At 36.3% G+C, this 17996-nt stretch overlaps 1 protein-coding gene across 1 annotated transcript in view; it reads left to right on the top strand.

The window, feature by feature from the left end:
* Window positions 1–17996, top strand: part of LOC110466363 (sushi, von Willebrand factor type A, EGF and pentraxin domain-containing protein 1-like) — a 107784-nt gene that overhangs the window by 67776 nt on the left and 22012 nt on the right. The window contains exons 26-38 of the mRNA XM_021522811.1: window positions 3681–3904; window positions 4209–4455; window positions 4928–5092; window positions 5619–5780; window positions 6251–6421; window positions 6570–6656; window positions 7930–8049; window positions 8563–8695; window positions 8955–9091; window positions 11333–11548; window positions 14996–15232; window positions 15707–15786; window positions 17154–17349. Of these exons, the coding sequence (XP_021378486.1) occupies window positions 3681–3904; window positions 4209–4455; window positions 4928–5092; window positions 5619–5780; window positions 6251–6421; window positions 6570–6656; window positions 7930–8049; window positions 8563–8695; window positions 8955–9091; window positions 11333–11548; window positions 14996–15232; window positions 15707–15786; window positions 17154–17349 (2175 nt within the window). The remainder of the gene's footprint in view (window positions 1–3680; window positions 3905–4208; window positions 4456–4927; window positions 5093–5618; window positions 5781–6250; window positions 6422–6569; window positions 6657–7929; window positions 8050–8562; window positions 8696–8954; window positions 9092–11332; window positions 11549–14995; window positions 15233–15706; window positions 15787–17153; window positions 17350–17996) is intronic.

Raw genomic sequence — 17996 nt, 5'->3', positions numbered from 1 at the left:
AAATAGCTTAAATTTTACAAATCCACTTCTCCAGACTCAGATATGCTGGAAACCAATATTCTTTATAGGTGGAAGGGTCTTGAGGTACTTTATCAAAATGATGAATCTCATGACACTCGAGCTTCACCTTTGCCCCAAGGGTGGGGGTGAAATTTACTATAGTTTATTTAGGAAAACGCAAATTTTGGGTATGTTTTTTTTTGGACATTCTAACCCTAGCTCATCCCCAGTCATTTTCTCCAGACTGCGATAGGCTTGAAACCAATACTCGTCATAGATGGAAGGGTTATGAGGTGTTTTATGAAAATTGTGAATTTCATGACCCCTGACTCAATGTTTGTCCATGGGAAGGGGCAAAGTTTACTATAGTTTATATAGGAAAATGATACTTTTAGGTATGTTTGGTTCATTTTCAATTGGAAATTATTCAAACTTGACAGACATTATAACTATGAAACGACGGTTTGGTACTTTAACAGTTTGGGCTCGGACCCGCCCCCAAGGGCTATAGTGGTCAAATTGACTTCAATTTTAAACATCTTCTTCTCTAGACCAAGATAAGCTGGATATCTACACTCTTAATAGGTGGAAGGGTCTTGAGGTATTTATCAAAATTATGAATTTCATGACCATTAGCTTCACGTTTGCCCCTTGGGGTGAAATTTACTATAGTTTATATAGGAAAATGCAACTTTTGGGTATATTTTGTTCATTTTCTACTGGAAACCATTCAAACCTTATTTTACATTACATGTAGTTCAAGTAACCTTTGTTACAAAATGATTTCTTTTTCATCGATAACCCAAGGGCCCATTGTTTAATATATTATTGAAATATTCCTAGCATAAGGACATTGGGCTATGTTTGTTCGTGCCTCAGTTAAACTTGTTATCGGTGTCTCATGGACGGTGTCCAATGCAAAGGCTTGGCTCAGAATGGGGGATAAAAATCATTTAATTGAAACGGACTTTATTAGGGGTTACTGATGCCATATAATTCTTCTTATAATGTCATTGCATATATACAGGATTTGTATTGTACGTGGTGTCAAAGTCGTGTATTTACATTTGAATGGCATTGTCACCATATAGCCTCTTTGAAAGCTGTGTCGTTTGTAACTGTGGAACGAGCGACGCAGCCTTACCCGACAATGCCAACACAATAGTACACTCTATACAGTATAAACATATTTATTTACACTATTTATAAAGATAATGTAAAACACTGATTAATATAATACATACTCACTCATACTCACAACACACAAATAAACACAGGCTAAAGGAAATATTCTGTCAAATCCTCTTCTGTAAACTATCCTAAACTCCTCTGGAACTAGAACAAAGGCTACCTCACACCAGCCATGAGTTAGGGTTGGCTATCCCAGTGGACAGCGTCAAAATATGCAAGTGTTTACACACTTTCACCATCTAGAAGGGTGGCACAATCTACTGGCACTGTAGACAAATTGGGTGGTCTTACACAATAGACCATCGACTTCAGTGGAAGTTTTCCTCTATGCAAAGAAACCGCTGGCTATCTTAGGATATGTTGTACCGCCGCTGTATCACACCCAAATCACCCTGTCATGGTCAGATCTGTCTCGTGTGTCGGCTGGTCTGTTCAACAGATGATCCTCCAGATAATCCCAGGGTAGAAAGCTGGTAAAAGATGGAAAGTATGACAGAAGATGACGAAATTCCATAAAAATTCCCGTAATTTGAATGTCACTTCACATATTTTAACTACACATTTATTTCACCCACGCGCTTCCATACTTTTATAATTCTCACAAACCGACATTTCGAATACCTAAAAGGATATTGATATTTAGAATAATTACGTAACTAACATCACAAAGAATACACTAAATGCTGATAACGTAATAAGCGAAATGTTAGCAAACTAGCAATTAAGAATTCGTGCGGGTCCACAGCATGCAATCACCTAACATGTCACCTATGGGCCTCCGTACCTACAGATAATGCATAGGCACAAATAATGTAATGTACAATAACATCTAAGTTTCTGATAATTTACACACAAGTAACACACAGTTATCTTCTTCATACAACCAATATATACCGATTATTAGAATTATAACACGTGTAAAATGGTTTATAGACGAAATGCACACGTAAACAACTCAGTCAAGCATGAGTAGACCGCACCAACTAAGAATGCTTGACCGGTCTCCATCAGGTAAATTACACAATCCAAGCGGACCAAATACACGGGACATCAACAAACATGGGTTAAACACTTACCACAGTCAGCTTTCTGTGCTTTCCTCATGGAGCGGCCTATGAAAGTATATAATATTGTCGGTTTTCCATGTGAACATGCAATACCGCCATGTTTCAAAGTTTCTTCCCCCGGTACCTCTCGCGTGTTTTCCAACATACTGTTGATCAACACACCTGTATATATACATATGCGAGCGTGACATCGTTGATGGGACTTTAATTACCATGCAGCACGATTGATACAACACTGACCGGAACTACAATATCCAATGTAAATAAACATGACGGTTGCTGAAGTATCGCTGGGCATTGTGAGACTTGACAATGTTGTTGTAAATTTATGTGTAAAAGAAAAAAGAAAATATAAAAAAAAATACTTTTATTACAACAAAAACAAGACCAAGGTCTGCAATATCGTACACAATGCACATCGGTTAAAATCACCAATGCCGGCAAATGAAACATTTTTAACGGTCATGCAATTTTATCAGAAATATCGTCTGTTGCTATTCAACAGGGGTTCGTTACAAATGTCTGAAATAGACATATTCTATATACCTACTGACACATTTGTTACAGACCTACTGATATCAGTCGCAGCACAAATAAACAGTTCAGACATTTGTAACGAACCCATGTGCTACGTCACAAGATCACTCACTTCAAACGCTATCAGTTTCATGCGAATCGCAGCCACGGTTTCCTCAGTTTCTGATGATATGACAAATAACGAGGCTGTTATAGAATCTACCGACTGTAGTCAGATTCTCATACACTCAACAAATAAACTCACGTCTGGATTCTTAACAAATTCGAACTTTTCTCTTTGCTCATTTAACTTCCAAAAATAACTCCCACGTGGAGGGTAAGATCGGATTTACGGTGTTCACTGTCTTTATTCAAGCCCGAAATTTGTTCCGGGGAAAATCGAAACAATTTCAAATCATACTTTCAGCTCAGAGTTCTATTGATAAACTAAAATCACCCTATAGACATATCATACGCAATTATATTGATACTGAATTGTGGAATAAAATTGAAGTGCTTGTTCAAATTTGTGTGGACTGTCGATAAGGCGGGAATTTTAGATATAAATTGTAAGTTAAGAAAGAACATAAGAGGCAGAGAAAACGTAAATATAAGTATTTAACTGTTTTTGTATGGTGTTTATGATATTTTTGAATGACACAGCTCTGCATGCAAACAAATCATAATGCTGTTTGCGCACAAAGCTGTGTCATTCAGATAGATCATAAATACCATACAAAAACAGTTCAATGCTTCATTACAAGCTTTGACAAGAGGCAATATTTAGTTCAACGATAAAGCATCCGATTATAATTTCGATCTTTGTTCACATGTGGGAAGTATGATATATATGTTATCGATTGTATACAAACTATTTTTATTTTCTCTCTCATTCAACACGTTTAGTTGAAGTATCCAATTTGGCTGACTATCAGTTAAAAGTGAATGTTATTTACGATGGGATAACAGCAACTTCAGACTGTGTGGAGGAGTACAAGACATTTGTCCGCAACGTTGCCCAAACACAGACAGCAAACTTTGTTTCATCCTGTCTAAACCTGAACCCTGTAAACCCGATCACATTCACCATCCCAACAGATCAGATCGAGTTCTCAACGCAAGGCACACAGGTATGTATCACCACCCCCTCATCACCAATCAACTTGTGAACTGTTATTATGTCTGGTTTTAACCTGAACGTCACATGTTTTTGTTTGATACTACTTACCAATATTTACATTTGGTGTGGCAAAGCCCTTCTATATTACTACTAAAGTACTGCCAATAGCAGCTTCATCTTATGAGACTATAACTGAAGTTGGTCTTTGCACCTNCTATGTATATATAACACATGAATTGTTGTTTAATACCATAATGTATAACATAATATATACTGATTGTATGTCTAGACTCTCAACATATTATTTCTCCCAGCTGACCGTTGTGTTTACCCTGGTATTTGCACCCCGAACTGCCTCTCAACAAAGCCTACGTTTATGTGCCAATATCCAGGACAGCAACTTCCAGACACTTCCATTTGGATTTCAAACACTTTCCAAGGTGATTCCTACAACATCTTCATGTAAGCATGCCAATGCTTCGGCCAGTCAGGCTCAGACTGAAGGATATCTGTGTGCCACCAACCAGAAGAAAATAATTCTGGGGTCCAAAACCTACTGTCGTAAGTAAACAAGGGGTGAGAGTATTGTCAAAACATACCATCGCAAGTTAATAGATATAGGTCACGTTTGAACAAACTATGTAAATATCTGAATGACCGTGTATCTCTATGGATATGGTGCCCATGTCGGTTGCAGAAATTAAATTTGGCTTTCAGTACTTTTTTAATTAAAATAATGGTTTGAATATTAAAACTACAGGTTCGTGTTTGAAAAAAGAGAGAATAATTTAAGTTCAATATAAATATATATATATTTTAAGAAAAAAACAGGGGTTACTAATTTATTTATTTTCTAAATGTTACTTAAATTCAATATAAATTATATTATCTTGCTTTTTTATTACTAGATTGGTGTGCAAATAAAAAATCTAAGCTGTAATACAATTTGATAGAAATATCATGATTTTAATTGAGTTTTTAATTGTAAAAAACATAGATGCCAAATCTTACCCAGTTAATGTTGATATTGTAGTGTCGTGTTCAGAGGGAACCTACTATGATACAGCCGGAGGCACTTGCACCCTCTGCCCCATAGGAACATACAATGCATTGACAGGCCAGTCACAGTGTACAGATTGTCCAGGGGGCCGCAGCTCAGAATTCTCGGGCAGGACTAACTTTAATGAATGCAGCGTCTGTAGGTTTATTTCACTTATATTCTAGCACCTACTGTTTTCAGAAAAATAAATAAAGTTATTCCATTTTAAAAACATTTATCTTTGAATATTACAGTAATAATATATTTTTAGTGTTACGCTCATCTGACAAACGTTAAAAAACTTTGACAAAATAATGCTGAATGATATACATTCAGTCACTTTAAACTCATCTCATTATTGTTTAGAAACATCATGAAATTAATTCCATGCCAGAACAAAGAAGTGTTTTTTTCTGACAATCGCACACAGTAGGAGCAAACGTCCTACTACGTCTCGGCGAAGAGTAGCAATTACCAAGTCAAATGAACGGACATAAAGATACGAAAATGCATGTCTTTTTACCGTATGTTTTTCATATTTTTGCATTTATGTGTGTAGCCATTCATAATTTCCTACACGAATAGCAAATGAGGAAACAAGTATATTAATAAGATATGAACTTTACAGGTGCCTTCGGCCTCCTCAATCAATAACGTTATCTATATACACATACATTTGCTTCAGATAAATGTCCAGCTGGATATGCATCGCCCAACGGTTTACCTCCCTGTACCGAATGTGCCAAGGACACGTACTCCGCAACCGTTGGAAGTACAACCTGCACCTCATGTGGACAGAACATGAAGACGGCTGGAACAGGGTCCACCTCAGGAACCCAGTGTCTATGTAAGTGAAATTGCAGTCAATATGTAAACGACAGGGCTCTGTCAATATGCAAGTGATATAGATATTTCAATGTGTAAATCACAAGGTTTTGTCAATGTATAAGTGTCAACATTTAAATGACCAGGTATTTTGCCAATGTGTTAGTATAAACGTTCAAATGACCCAGTGTTTTGTCAATGTATAAGTGTCAACGTTTAAATGACCCAGTGGTTTGCCAATGTGTTAGTGTAAACGTTCAAATGACCCAGTGTTTTGTCAATGTATAAGTGTAAACGTTTAAATGATCCAGCGTTTTGTCAATGTGTTAGTGATATAGAATTATGTTAGTGTGTAAGTGACATAGAGTATCTCACAATATGTAGATACCATATGATATGTGCTGATGACATATGTCAGTGTGTACGTGATATACGGTTAAATCACGTACATGCATCATCTGGTTGATTCTCTGTCCGGGTTTATGATTTTAGCTAGGTGTGCAAAGGGATACTTCTCTCCAACTGGATACAATCCTGATTGTCGTCCTTGTCCTGTCAACTTCTACCAGAATTTGGAGGGCCAATCATACTGTATAGAATGCCAAAACAATCAGTACACTGTAGGAGAGTCGTCTGATTCTTCAAATAACTGCGTTCCTGTCAGTAAGTAATAAACATCTTCTTCACACTGTGCCATTGTTAGTCAGTTGTCACTGTCAGTAACAAACTTCCTCTTTGATTGTTATGGGAAGATTATGTTCCCCTCTTATGTCATAGTTATTGTAATTGATATTTTCTTTGATATTTACAGGTACCCTGTGTTCAAATTCCCCCTGTCAGAATGGAGGAACTTGTGCTGAAACAAACTTTCACAACTTCAAATGTACATGTCCAGATGGTAAGTCACCAATAAGAAGATATGTTGTTTGATGTAATGTTTGACTGACATATAGAGGTTCCCCAACGAGTTATGGTTGGTTATCATGTTTATCTAACTCTTGTTCGTAAATTTTCAAGTTCAATAAATACACGAGGTTTACCGAGTGTCTTTTACAATTTGAAAATTGACTAACAAGATTGTATTAATGTCAATAACAAGCATCCTCTTTGATTGTTACAGGAAAATTAAACAAGAGTTTTTGGGACCCTTTTTTCTCACATAGTTCATCTAGAAAACCATGTTTCTTTAAGGTATACCTTTTCCTGTTTCCGATTGGAGAAACAAGTGCTGGTATTTGGTCTTCCTGTCAGTCCACCTTGGTCTAAAGACAATTTTAAAATTTAACAAAATATCATCTCATTTAATTCTGTTTTACGCACGTACCGGGAAATACACTTAGATATAGTACTAGTGCAAACACCTAATTTTGTAAACTTTTCTTTCTTTGTAAACAACCAACCATTTAAATCTCGTCATGTGTATTAATGTTATAAGATTCAGTGTATCATGTTTCACTCTCTTTCTCAACTGAACAACGTACCATTTTAGCTACACACTGGCAATGTTGTGTTGATGTTGTAATTGCTAAGTCTATAATAAATAACATGTTGTTTTACATTCCTTTAATGGACCTACAGTTAACATAATTGGAAATAAATAATTTCCATTAGTTTGGTCATCTGTCTTCTTTATTTAGTTGAAAACAATTAAATAGTTCAATAAGTCACGAAATTTGTATGATCCCTTCCCCATCAGGCAAGTCATAATTTCATTATTATTAGAAATATTAACATAATTTGCATGATTCACATCTGTCAGATCATATGTATTGTTCCAATTATTCAGATATTATTTGTGATTCCCATTATTCATATCATGATTTTGTATGATTTCCATTAGTTCGATCATTTGTATGATTCCAATAATTCAAGATCATTCTTTATGATTCATTTTATTCAGATAATTTGTATGGTTCACATTCTTAAGATCATTTGTAGGATTCCAATCGTTCAGATCAGTTTTTGAATTCCTATTATTCAGATCATTTGTATGGCTCCAACTATTCGGATCATTTGTATGATTAGAATAATACATTTATTTGTATGATTCACATACGTTAGGTTGTGCGATTTCCATTAGTCTTGTTACGTTTATGATTAATAATAGTCAGGCTTTTTGTTTGATTCTCCTCAGCATGAATTTCTAAATAATGACTTATTGTTCTGTACAGGGTTCTATGGTAGGACCTGCAACTCGCAGGTGTTGCACTGTGCATCCACGCCCTGCTACAACAATGGAATGTGTACTGAAGACCAAGCCCTCAACTCTTACAAATGCACATGTCTTCAAGGTACGTCAATCAGGGTATTCACATAGCAGATTACAAACAAGAAAGGTAAAGGCTAAGGATCCCTTCAAAATTGCATTATATAAGTCTGCAAAAAATCTTCTTGCACATAGATATCCCAGTTTTGATCATAGATGTATTTATAATATATACGCCTTTCTATTTAAAAGGCATCCCTAAGCGTAGAAGAGTTTCAAGTGATCTGATTAAAATGCTTGAAATTTTCATTCCCAGGATGACATATTTGAAAAAGTTCCATGCTTCTCCTATAATTAAGTTAGAGAAAGAAACCAGCATCTCCTCAAATTAAACTGCAAAGAACTTACACTCCTGAAATGGGTTCAAATACAGGCAGCTAAACCAATTAGGCATCTTCAAATTGAACAAACTATCACATAATTGATATTGTTGGAAGCAAAAAGAAACAAATTAAATTTATTCAATTCACTTTTCTGTGAATTAATATCAGTACACAATCTTGTTCAACAATTATTCGATGTTAACAATGTGTTACAGGCTCTTCAGGGACCAACTGTGAAATCGATTCGCCTACAGAATGCACTCCCAACCCCTGTGGTAATGCTGGGAAATGTAAAAACCTGATAAACAACTATGAATGCCTCTGTCCCACTGGATATTCTGGCAAAAAGTATTACCAAGTTTTACCAACATATGAACTGAGATAATTTCAATGCTTAAACTTTAATCTGTCTATACGAAATGTTTGTTTGTTCAAATTGACAAGTATATAGTAATTTCGGTGTTTTGTATATTTGTTTTTTGTATTAAATACTTTGGTGTCAGCACAGTTAACTTACTATTTAATTGAAAAAAAAGCACTTTTAATTTTAGAAGCAAATTCATGCATTTGAAGGATGCTTTGAATAATACATGGATTGTTGTTTCAGTTGTACCGACAAGAAAGATGTATGTCTCAATGATATGTGTGCCTCGACAGCTTACAACTGTACAGCTTATGGCAATGTACGCAGAAAGTGTTACTGTATGCCTGGCTACACAGGCGACAGATGTGACATCAACATAGGTAAGTAGTCCTTGTCTTGACAACACTAACTTAGCTTTGTATAAAATAAATTGTTCAAAATACTCCACCAAACCAACACATGTACCTACATCGTCTACATTAACCAACACATGTACCTACATCGTCTACTGTAACCAACACATGTACCTACATCGTCTACTGTAACCAACACATGTACCTACATCGTCTACAGTAACCAACACATGTACCTACATCCTCTACAGTAACCAACACATGTACCTACATCCTCTACAGTATGTATCGTTTTACTAACCTTAATACATGTACGGACTATTTCAGATTATCCCTCCCTTTCTAGTCCGTTCACCTGGTCCGAATGCAAAACTGTGGAAATAAAGGGGTAATCCCATAGGGGGCTGAGGAATTGGCAATTTGGTCATATTGTTGAAATGTGATAAAAGAAAATGGCTGACCATTTCGACAAGTTCTTTACTGATTTAGCCGGGAAACTCACTAAACAACTTGATAATATGAAACTACATTTTAAAAGATTACAGATTTTATCTTTCATAAAATTTCCGAAAAATGTAGCTTTACAGTTCCCATTATAGAAATTGAATTTGTTGAAAACTTTCTAAAATCATTAGATATCAAAACGGCTGTTTGTATAGGTCGTGTAAGTTCGCGACTACTGAAAGTTGCATTTTCTGAAATTGCAACTTTAATAACACATATCATGAACTTTAGTATTAAAACAGGCGAATTCCCAAGTATTATTATGCCATGATTACTGAGGTATCTAGGTGAGCAATACATGCCATTTTGGCCTTCTATATGGAAATAAAATCGAAACGAAACTATGAGTTTTGTAAGGTTGAAAAATGACATCCAGGACCATGTGAGGACCTGTTTCTGTGCTACTTTTGCACGTCACCGTTTGCATACAATACGCGTTTTGACGTCACCTTTTTTGCGTAATGAAGTTTAAACTTAGTCTACGTCTGTGTAGGATGTTGAAGAAAATAATTTAAGAATAAATTATTTAAACCTGTTTTACTCAAAAGCATGCGGCAAAGTAGCTTTTACATTATCACGTTCTGTTGGATCAGAAATAGAAACCAATATTCTTCAGGCAGGGCAGCGCAAAAAAGTATGGTGTCCTTACATGCTTCGCTCTTTGGACCATAGCAGTAACTCAGTGTATATAATGTGTGTTATAAATAGAACGGAACAGAAACTGATCTCATAATGACGTCGTTCGATGATGACAAATGGATTTGCTGTGATTTTATTCGACAAATTTGACTTAAGTGCTCCGGGACTGGTCGCCCGATGCTACTGAAGTAGTTTCCTTTGTAAAGGCTGGCGCAAGTGTTACGCATTTAAATTATCTCATAATAATCACCATTATTTTCTAATTGCTATACTTACCTACGACTAGAAAAGACATATCTTGCAAATCATCAGTTTCACTTCATGTTGTTATGATATAAAGATTATGATAACTATGACTTAGTACTACAAACACATCACTGATCCGGTAATAATGGTGATTACTATGACATACAAACACCTCACTGATCCGGTAATAATGGTGATAACTATGACATACATACACCTCACTGATCCGGTAATAATGGTGATTACTATGACATACAAACACCTCGCTGATCCAGTTCTAATGGTGATTACTATGACATACAAACCCCTCACTGATCCGGTACTAATGGTGATAACTATGACATACATACACCTCACTGATCCTGTACTAATGGTGATAACTATGCCATACAAACACCTCACTGATCCTGTACTAATGGAGATTACTATGACATACAAATACCTCACTGATCCAGTTCTAATGGTGATTACTATGACATACAAACACCTCACTTATCCTGTACTAATGGTGATTATTATGACATGCAAACTTCTCACTGATCCGGTACTAATGGTGATTACTATGACATACAAACACCTCACTGATCCAGTTCTAATGGTGATTACTATGACATACAAACACCTCACCTCACTTATCCTGTACTAATGGTGATTATTATGACATACAAACTTCTCACTGATCCGGTACTAATGGTGATTACTATGACATACAAACACCTCACTGATCCAGTTCTAATGGTGATAACTATGACATACAAACACCTCATTTCGCTTATCCTGTACTAATGGTGATTATTATGACATACAAAAACCTCAATGATCCTGTACTAATGTTGGTTGCTGCAAACATGAATAATGTTTACGTTTTGGTTGATTTAGATGACTGTCTATCCAACCCTTGTCTGAATGGAGGGACGTGTACCGATATGGTGAATGGTTACCAGTGTTCCTGTAATATAAATGCATTCTCTGGGGTGAGATGTGAAGTGAGAATGGACCTGTGTTCAGGCGTATCGTGTGGTGTGGGCGGAGTGTGTGTTCCGGACTACACCAGGGACACCTACATCTGTGTCTGTAGACAGGGATACGGCTACGGTAGGAATGGGTCGTTTATCGTTTATGTTTATAAGAATTGCAGAATTTGAAATATCGTGATTTGAATCATCCATCATCATTAATTGCAAATACATTTCATTTCCTTAACTCAAAGAAATATGTGCTATCTGTCTGAGTGTGAAGATATCTATAGTGTGTTAACCAAACGGAATGACACTTAATCTATTACATCACTTTCTGTGCTGATGTAGATGAAGACGGTAGATAGACGGGTGTTTTATTTCTAGTTTATATTTTAACACTAAGGTTTTTGCTCAAATATTACCAAATAAAAGCAGAAAACGGTAGAACTGTTTAGTGTTGCCTATTTAAAATGACACACAATCTCATTGGGAATAGAATATGCCGCGGCCCGCACATTTTTCTTTGAGTAACATTTTCGTTGTTGAAAATAGTTTTACAATTTATGGATCTTTTTGTAGTTAGCCCATTGAAACCCTTATTTCCTTCACTTGAATGGCAGAATATGCGATATATTTCACTCCTACTTGACATTCGGAAATTATGTAGTATTAAACGGGAAACAATTCAAAATCCTCTACCTTTTCTTAACAGCTTCTGTATACACCTTGATAAATACATCGCTTTGCCCCATTGAAATACAAGACAAATAAGAATGTTGTATAACGATTGTAGATAATGCCAAAATAATTAAAGACCGATGCGTGTTACTCGAATGAACACATTTTTCTATTATGATATATAACTCTTGTTAGAGTTCATTTAGAATAAGCAAACATTGTATGCTACCCAAATAAGGTTAAAATATAAAGCAGTGCTATAGAAAGTCAACCAGACCAATACCAGAATTGAGGGATCCTATAGGGACCTAAGACATGATGCAGCTATATTTGGACCTAAACAGAGGTATCTAGAGTAATATGAAAAGGCAATGCCTTAAAAGAGCGTAGCTTTTGTTGATCTCTGATATTTACTGATTCAGAATACAACTTTCAAAATGAGATAAGATAAACTTTATTCAAAGTCGGCTAGTCGAGCAATAACAATAAAACACAAGCTCTAATGAGATTAAGACCGACTTAACAATAGGGAGGCCGGGGCAAGTTCGGCCCTTTTTATTATTAAAGATTGTTGTAGGAAGTATGGCAGCACGTCCTTTTTTAAACATTATTTAACTTTTCCTGTCGGAGGATCGGATGGCCGAACGAGCCCCGCCATGGGATAAGTTCGAACAGGCATTCGGATAAGTTCGGCCCATTGGAATCAGCTTAATCATGACGTCATAAAGCATGCAACGTCAGATTTGTACCGCCAATTTTACGACTTTTTATGTGTTTACTACATGGGCCGACCTTGTCACGGTATTATTGGTCGAACCTGTTCGGGCCCAAATTGATATTTCAATAAAGTCTTATCGTACAGCAATATGGTAGTGAGTGATTGGCCTGGCTTTTATGTATTCTCACTTGAAGCTGTCAGTGTGTTACACGTTTGACTGTAAAAAAGTAGCAATTCCGTTTCAATGTGATTATTACATATTTGCCGATTAGTCTAAGTAAATTTATAGAGATGTAAGTTAAATAAATGAAATTAAAAAAAGAAAACATTGTAATACTTTGATGTAACTGAAATTGTCTTCACATCGATATGTAGTCTCAATTACTGTTCCATCCGGAAACACCGGATTGAATTTCAAATTTTGTAACTGTCACCGATGTTTGACAGGTAATGATGCCAAATAAAATAACAGTGTTTGTCTGTAACTAGTTTTAAAACTGAACGCGTTGTGAAAAAGGGTGTTGCACTTGGGTCGGTTGTCTGGAAAATTATTGCTAATTTCGTCATAAATGCATTTTCCATTGCTTCTTTTATGAGTGGGGATGCATAAATAATGTAAAGACTATATCCAGACTTTCAAAAATGTTAATTATTTCGTTCATATTCTCAACATATGGAAATCAAAAGCTAATAAAATTTGAAATGATCTCTTTTTGAAGATATCTCCCGGTAGAAATATTAACATATCCGGGTTGATGACAAAAACAATCTTCAGAAAATATCCGCATTTTGACTTTTTGTGCCTGTGGAAACTGAAATAAAAAAAAGTCATGAAGCACAGACAAAGAGATAAATGCTCCAGAATTCTCCAGATATTTTTCCTACTTCCGGAAATAACCGATGAAGTTTCATGCCTGTTAGCATCAAATTTATGTGATAGACTTTTCACTCAGAATGTATATTATTTTTTATCTAAATAAACAAGTAATAAAACATGAAGATTGTTTTCACTATATGAAGACATTCATGTATGGGTTGAAACACAATTGTCTTTGCTTCAAGGATACACTTCCTGTTTCCCCACTGGACGTCACTTCCGGACGAAAAAAATAAAGGCAACGGGTGAAAAGGGGAAGCAACTCTGTTTAAGCACGCATGTGTTACCATTAAAGAGCTACGCTCTTATTATAACACGTTTGGGTTAAGCGGTATAGATCAAATTTTGGGAGAAATGCCATCTCTATTGACGGTATATGAGAGAAGAGAGGAAAAATTTCCTTGCATCAAAACCACATTTTTAGTTGATGTAAAACAACTACTTGGTATCGTTGAAAAGAGGGATAAGTTGTTCGCAGTCTTAGAGACACCTTTTCAATATGAGGTAAATGTCATGCTCTAGCAAATATCATACAACCCTGTTGACTGGTATAATGTATTGATTTATATAAAGATTTCCCGACACAACCGGACAGGAAGTGTTCGCTAAGCACGACGTCAACTTCATCCATCTTAGTTAAAAACATTTATCTTCCCAACGGTACCAAACATGTTTTTGTTTTGTAAATCAACTATAGATGTAATTTTGGATGCAGGGCAGTTAGGTGGGGTCGATTTGTCGATAGAGTTGTCCTCCCTTCTTGCGTAACTCGTCAATTGGGGTGGCATTGTTGCCGAAAATTGATTTAGTCCCTAAGCCCAAACGTGTTATATGCATCTAAATATCTCTGTTTAGGTCCAAATATATGTAACATTTCTCAGGTATATATGAGGGATCTGTCATATAGAAGTATTGAGGTAACAAGCCTTTTTCTATGATATGTTTAATGCAGGAGGGGTTATTGAAAACTTATCCAAAACTCTCAAAACTTAGAATAAGGAATCATTTATTTTCTCTTCAAGTTATGAACTCATGGATTATGGGACAGTCTTCACGAGGATATCGTAACAGCACCCTCAATAAGTACTTTACACAAAAGACTATCTGGATTATCAAGAACTTGATTATTATTTCGGCTCTTACAATTTATGCTGAACTTGAGATGTTCATAAGTGCACGTATGTACTTTTTGAGAATGTGTTTGAGCCTGGTGTCGAGGATCATTTAGATCCCGTATCATGAAATAAACTTAATTGAATGATGGCGATGCTATTAGGTTTTACTGAACATGCATCTTTGTGCATTTCTAGGTGAGATTTGTGATTTCCAAGTGAGCAAGGATATGCAACCTGATGGTCTGGCACCTTACTTGAGCATGGTGCAGACATCCATACGGAGCTGCCTAGATAGCTGTGTTGGATCATGTCAGGCGGTGAGCTACAACTCCAGTGGCGCCCATTCCTGTTCCCTTTACAATCAGATCATCACCACGTTACAAACAAACCAGGGCGCAGTATTCTACACCAAAATATGTCACACTCCATCAGGTATGAAGGCGTTTAAAGTTAACACATTTAAAGAATATACATAATGGTCATGATGTTGTAATCGTATAAGATGTATCGTTTTAAAAAGGTTTAAAACAAGCATTAAACTGATTTTGTTTTAGTTTATTTGACATTATGAGATAAGATTAGCGACTGCCCAACGTAGGTCTCGAACCTGCGACCCAGTGGTGAAGGGATTAGTGGTAACAGAATGTCAGACGCATTAACCATTTTGCCACTGCAGCCCCATGATATAGGCGATATAAATACCACTTGTCAGGGCCGTTATAAACAATATCATCGTCATATATATAATGAGATATTAAGGCAGTCATTAAAACGTGAAAACCCACGTATTCAGGCAATCACTGACATTATCTTCATAGATATAATTTCACCACGTTATCTTTATTCAACTGCAAATATAACTATTTCTTCCTGATACACTTGTGAGTACTGTCTTATTAATTGCAGATGACTTCTACACTCCCTGGTTTAATTTGAATAACCCGAATTCAGGAAATGACAATGAAAGACGTAACGAAATAGAAATGGTAAGCCTATTTATAGTTGTGTGACCGCAAAACGCACCAAAAATAACCTGAGCATATCGTGCACACACCGTGCACACATCGTTCACACATGGTGCGCAAAACTATGCAATTTAACAATTCTTCGTCCCGTTGTGGGTTTCTCTCCGTATACATGTGCGATTTGGTACAAGTGGTTGATCGATATTACGCAATAAAAAAACGGAAGGCTCGCATTGAATAAGGAACAAAGTATATATACGTATCATCATGATATGGGAAGGCAAATCCTTAAAGAGTGTAGATTTTGTTGATCTCTGATATCTACTGATTCAGAATACTGCTTTCAGAATGACTGTTAGACTGTCAAGAATTGGTTTGATTCCTAGATAACATAACAGGTAAATCATATTTTGATGAGTGACCGGTGTTTTACCTGGGGCCCTGTGCCTGACATAGATAGATTATATATGAAACCATATGACTGTTATGAAAACACAACTGGACGCGAAGCATTTGTTATTTAGTCTATATGGTATATGGTCTTGAGGAGTTACGTAAGACCCCCGGTTGGGGAAAAGTACGGTCCGCGTGCATATACAATGTTGCTATGTTTACCTGTATATGAGACTATGTTTACGGTCCGCGTACATGTACAACGTTGCTTTGTTTACCGGTATATTAGACTATGTTTACGGTCCGCGTACATGTACAACGTTGCTATGTTTACCTGTATATGAGACCATGTTTACGGTCCGCGTACATGTACAACGTACAACGTTGCTATGTTTACCTGTATATGAGACTATGTTTACGGCCCGCGTACATGTACAACGTTGCTATGTATACCTGTATATGAGACCATGTTTACGGTCCGCGTACATGTACAATGTTGCTATGTTTACCGGTATATTAGACTATGTTTACGGTCCGCGTACATGTACAACGTACAACGTTGCTATGTTTACCTGTATATGAGACTATGTTCATGTATGTTTTAAGTTTACATGTGTTGATTTGAGTTGTTTAAAAAACACCGAAACACCATTTCTAAATTTATGAAAAAATGTAGAAAGATCAGCGAATATATGTAGCTATCAAGTTTCTGTGTTTAAACACGGAACCGTAAATATTGTTAAGCAATTTCTCAATTTACACCAACCACGATTGTCATCACACAACGTAATAAATAATAAACTTGTTTATGTATTACTGCAGCTGTATAAATCAAGACGTATGTCTTGTTAGCATTTTGTTCTAGACGTCTTTGTAAAATGTTGTACCCATTGTTTTGGTACGGAGAGAGAGTCTTGCAATACCAATGTTGTGCCTATTTTTGTAGGACGTTGTACGATTTTGTCACAAAATGCCTCAATGATTGCCTGTTGTAGTACGGTGTACGAGTTTGCTATGATTCAACACCCCTGGAAGCACAATGCAGAACTGCAGGGAACCAAACCGTTCTGGCTTCGGCAACAGGGGACAACTTCGCCCTTCAGTGTGGTGTAGAAGGATTGGAGTGTCAAAGTTCACCCTCCAATCCGTGCAATGATTATGAGGTCCGCTACAAATGCGCCATACACAAAGGTAACTACAGCAGGTATCTTTTCATGTAGGTTCAACTCGCCAAGATGACAGCTTTTCCATTCCAACTCACATGGAAGACAAATGATTCAACACACCTAAAAGAAAGGTGTGTCGTTAACTAATTAAACAGAACGCTGAGTTATGTTTTTCCTATGACCGCTAGACTTCATTTTACAGTGTAACAGTAAACCTGGAAGTACCAATACAATGTATGAAGAGGACAGAACATGGTATGTCATTTGCCAGTGTTAAACAAGATTGTGCAATATTGATGGTTACGATTGTTAACAATCAACACCTGCTCACAAGAGATAACTCTGCAATAAGCAAAGACGGAATAGGATTCCACCCGTACGTATGTTACACTCTTTATCATGGGTTTAGTGACTTCATTTCTCAACGGAATTCCATGAAACTTCATACAAGTGTTTGGTATGACAATACCTTGAATAAGATCGCGTTTCGAGTAACTACGTTGAAAGTCAAGGTCACTGTTTCTATTTTTAGAAAAAAACTTTGTTATCACTCTATCCTTAACAGAATTTCGTAATACTTTATACAATTGTTTGCCATGACAATACCTTCAACAGATCCAGTCACTAGCGCAGTTACAGTTACATCATTGAATTTTCTATTCATTTCCTCAT

The sequence above is a fragment of the Mizuhopecten yessoensis genome, unplaced genomic scaffold, assembly GCF_002113885.1.
Source record: "Mizuhopecten yessoensis strain PY_sf001 unplaced genomic scaffold, ASM211388v2 scaffold1669, whole genome shotgun sequence".
Taxonomy (NCBI): domain Eukaryota; kingdom Metazoa; phylum Mollusca; class Bivalvia; order Pectinida; family Pectinidae; genus Mizuhopecten; species Mizuhopecten yessoensis.
Note: the sequence above shows the minus strand (reverse complement) of the source record. Positions and strands in the feature narration are given on the sequence as shown.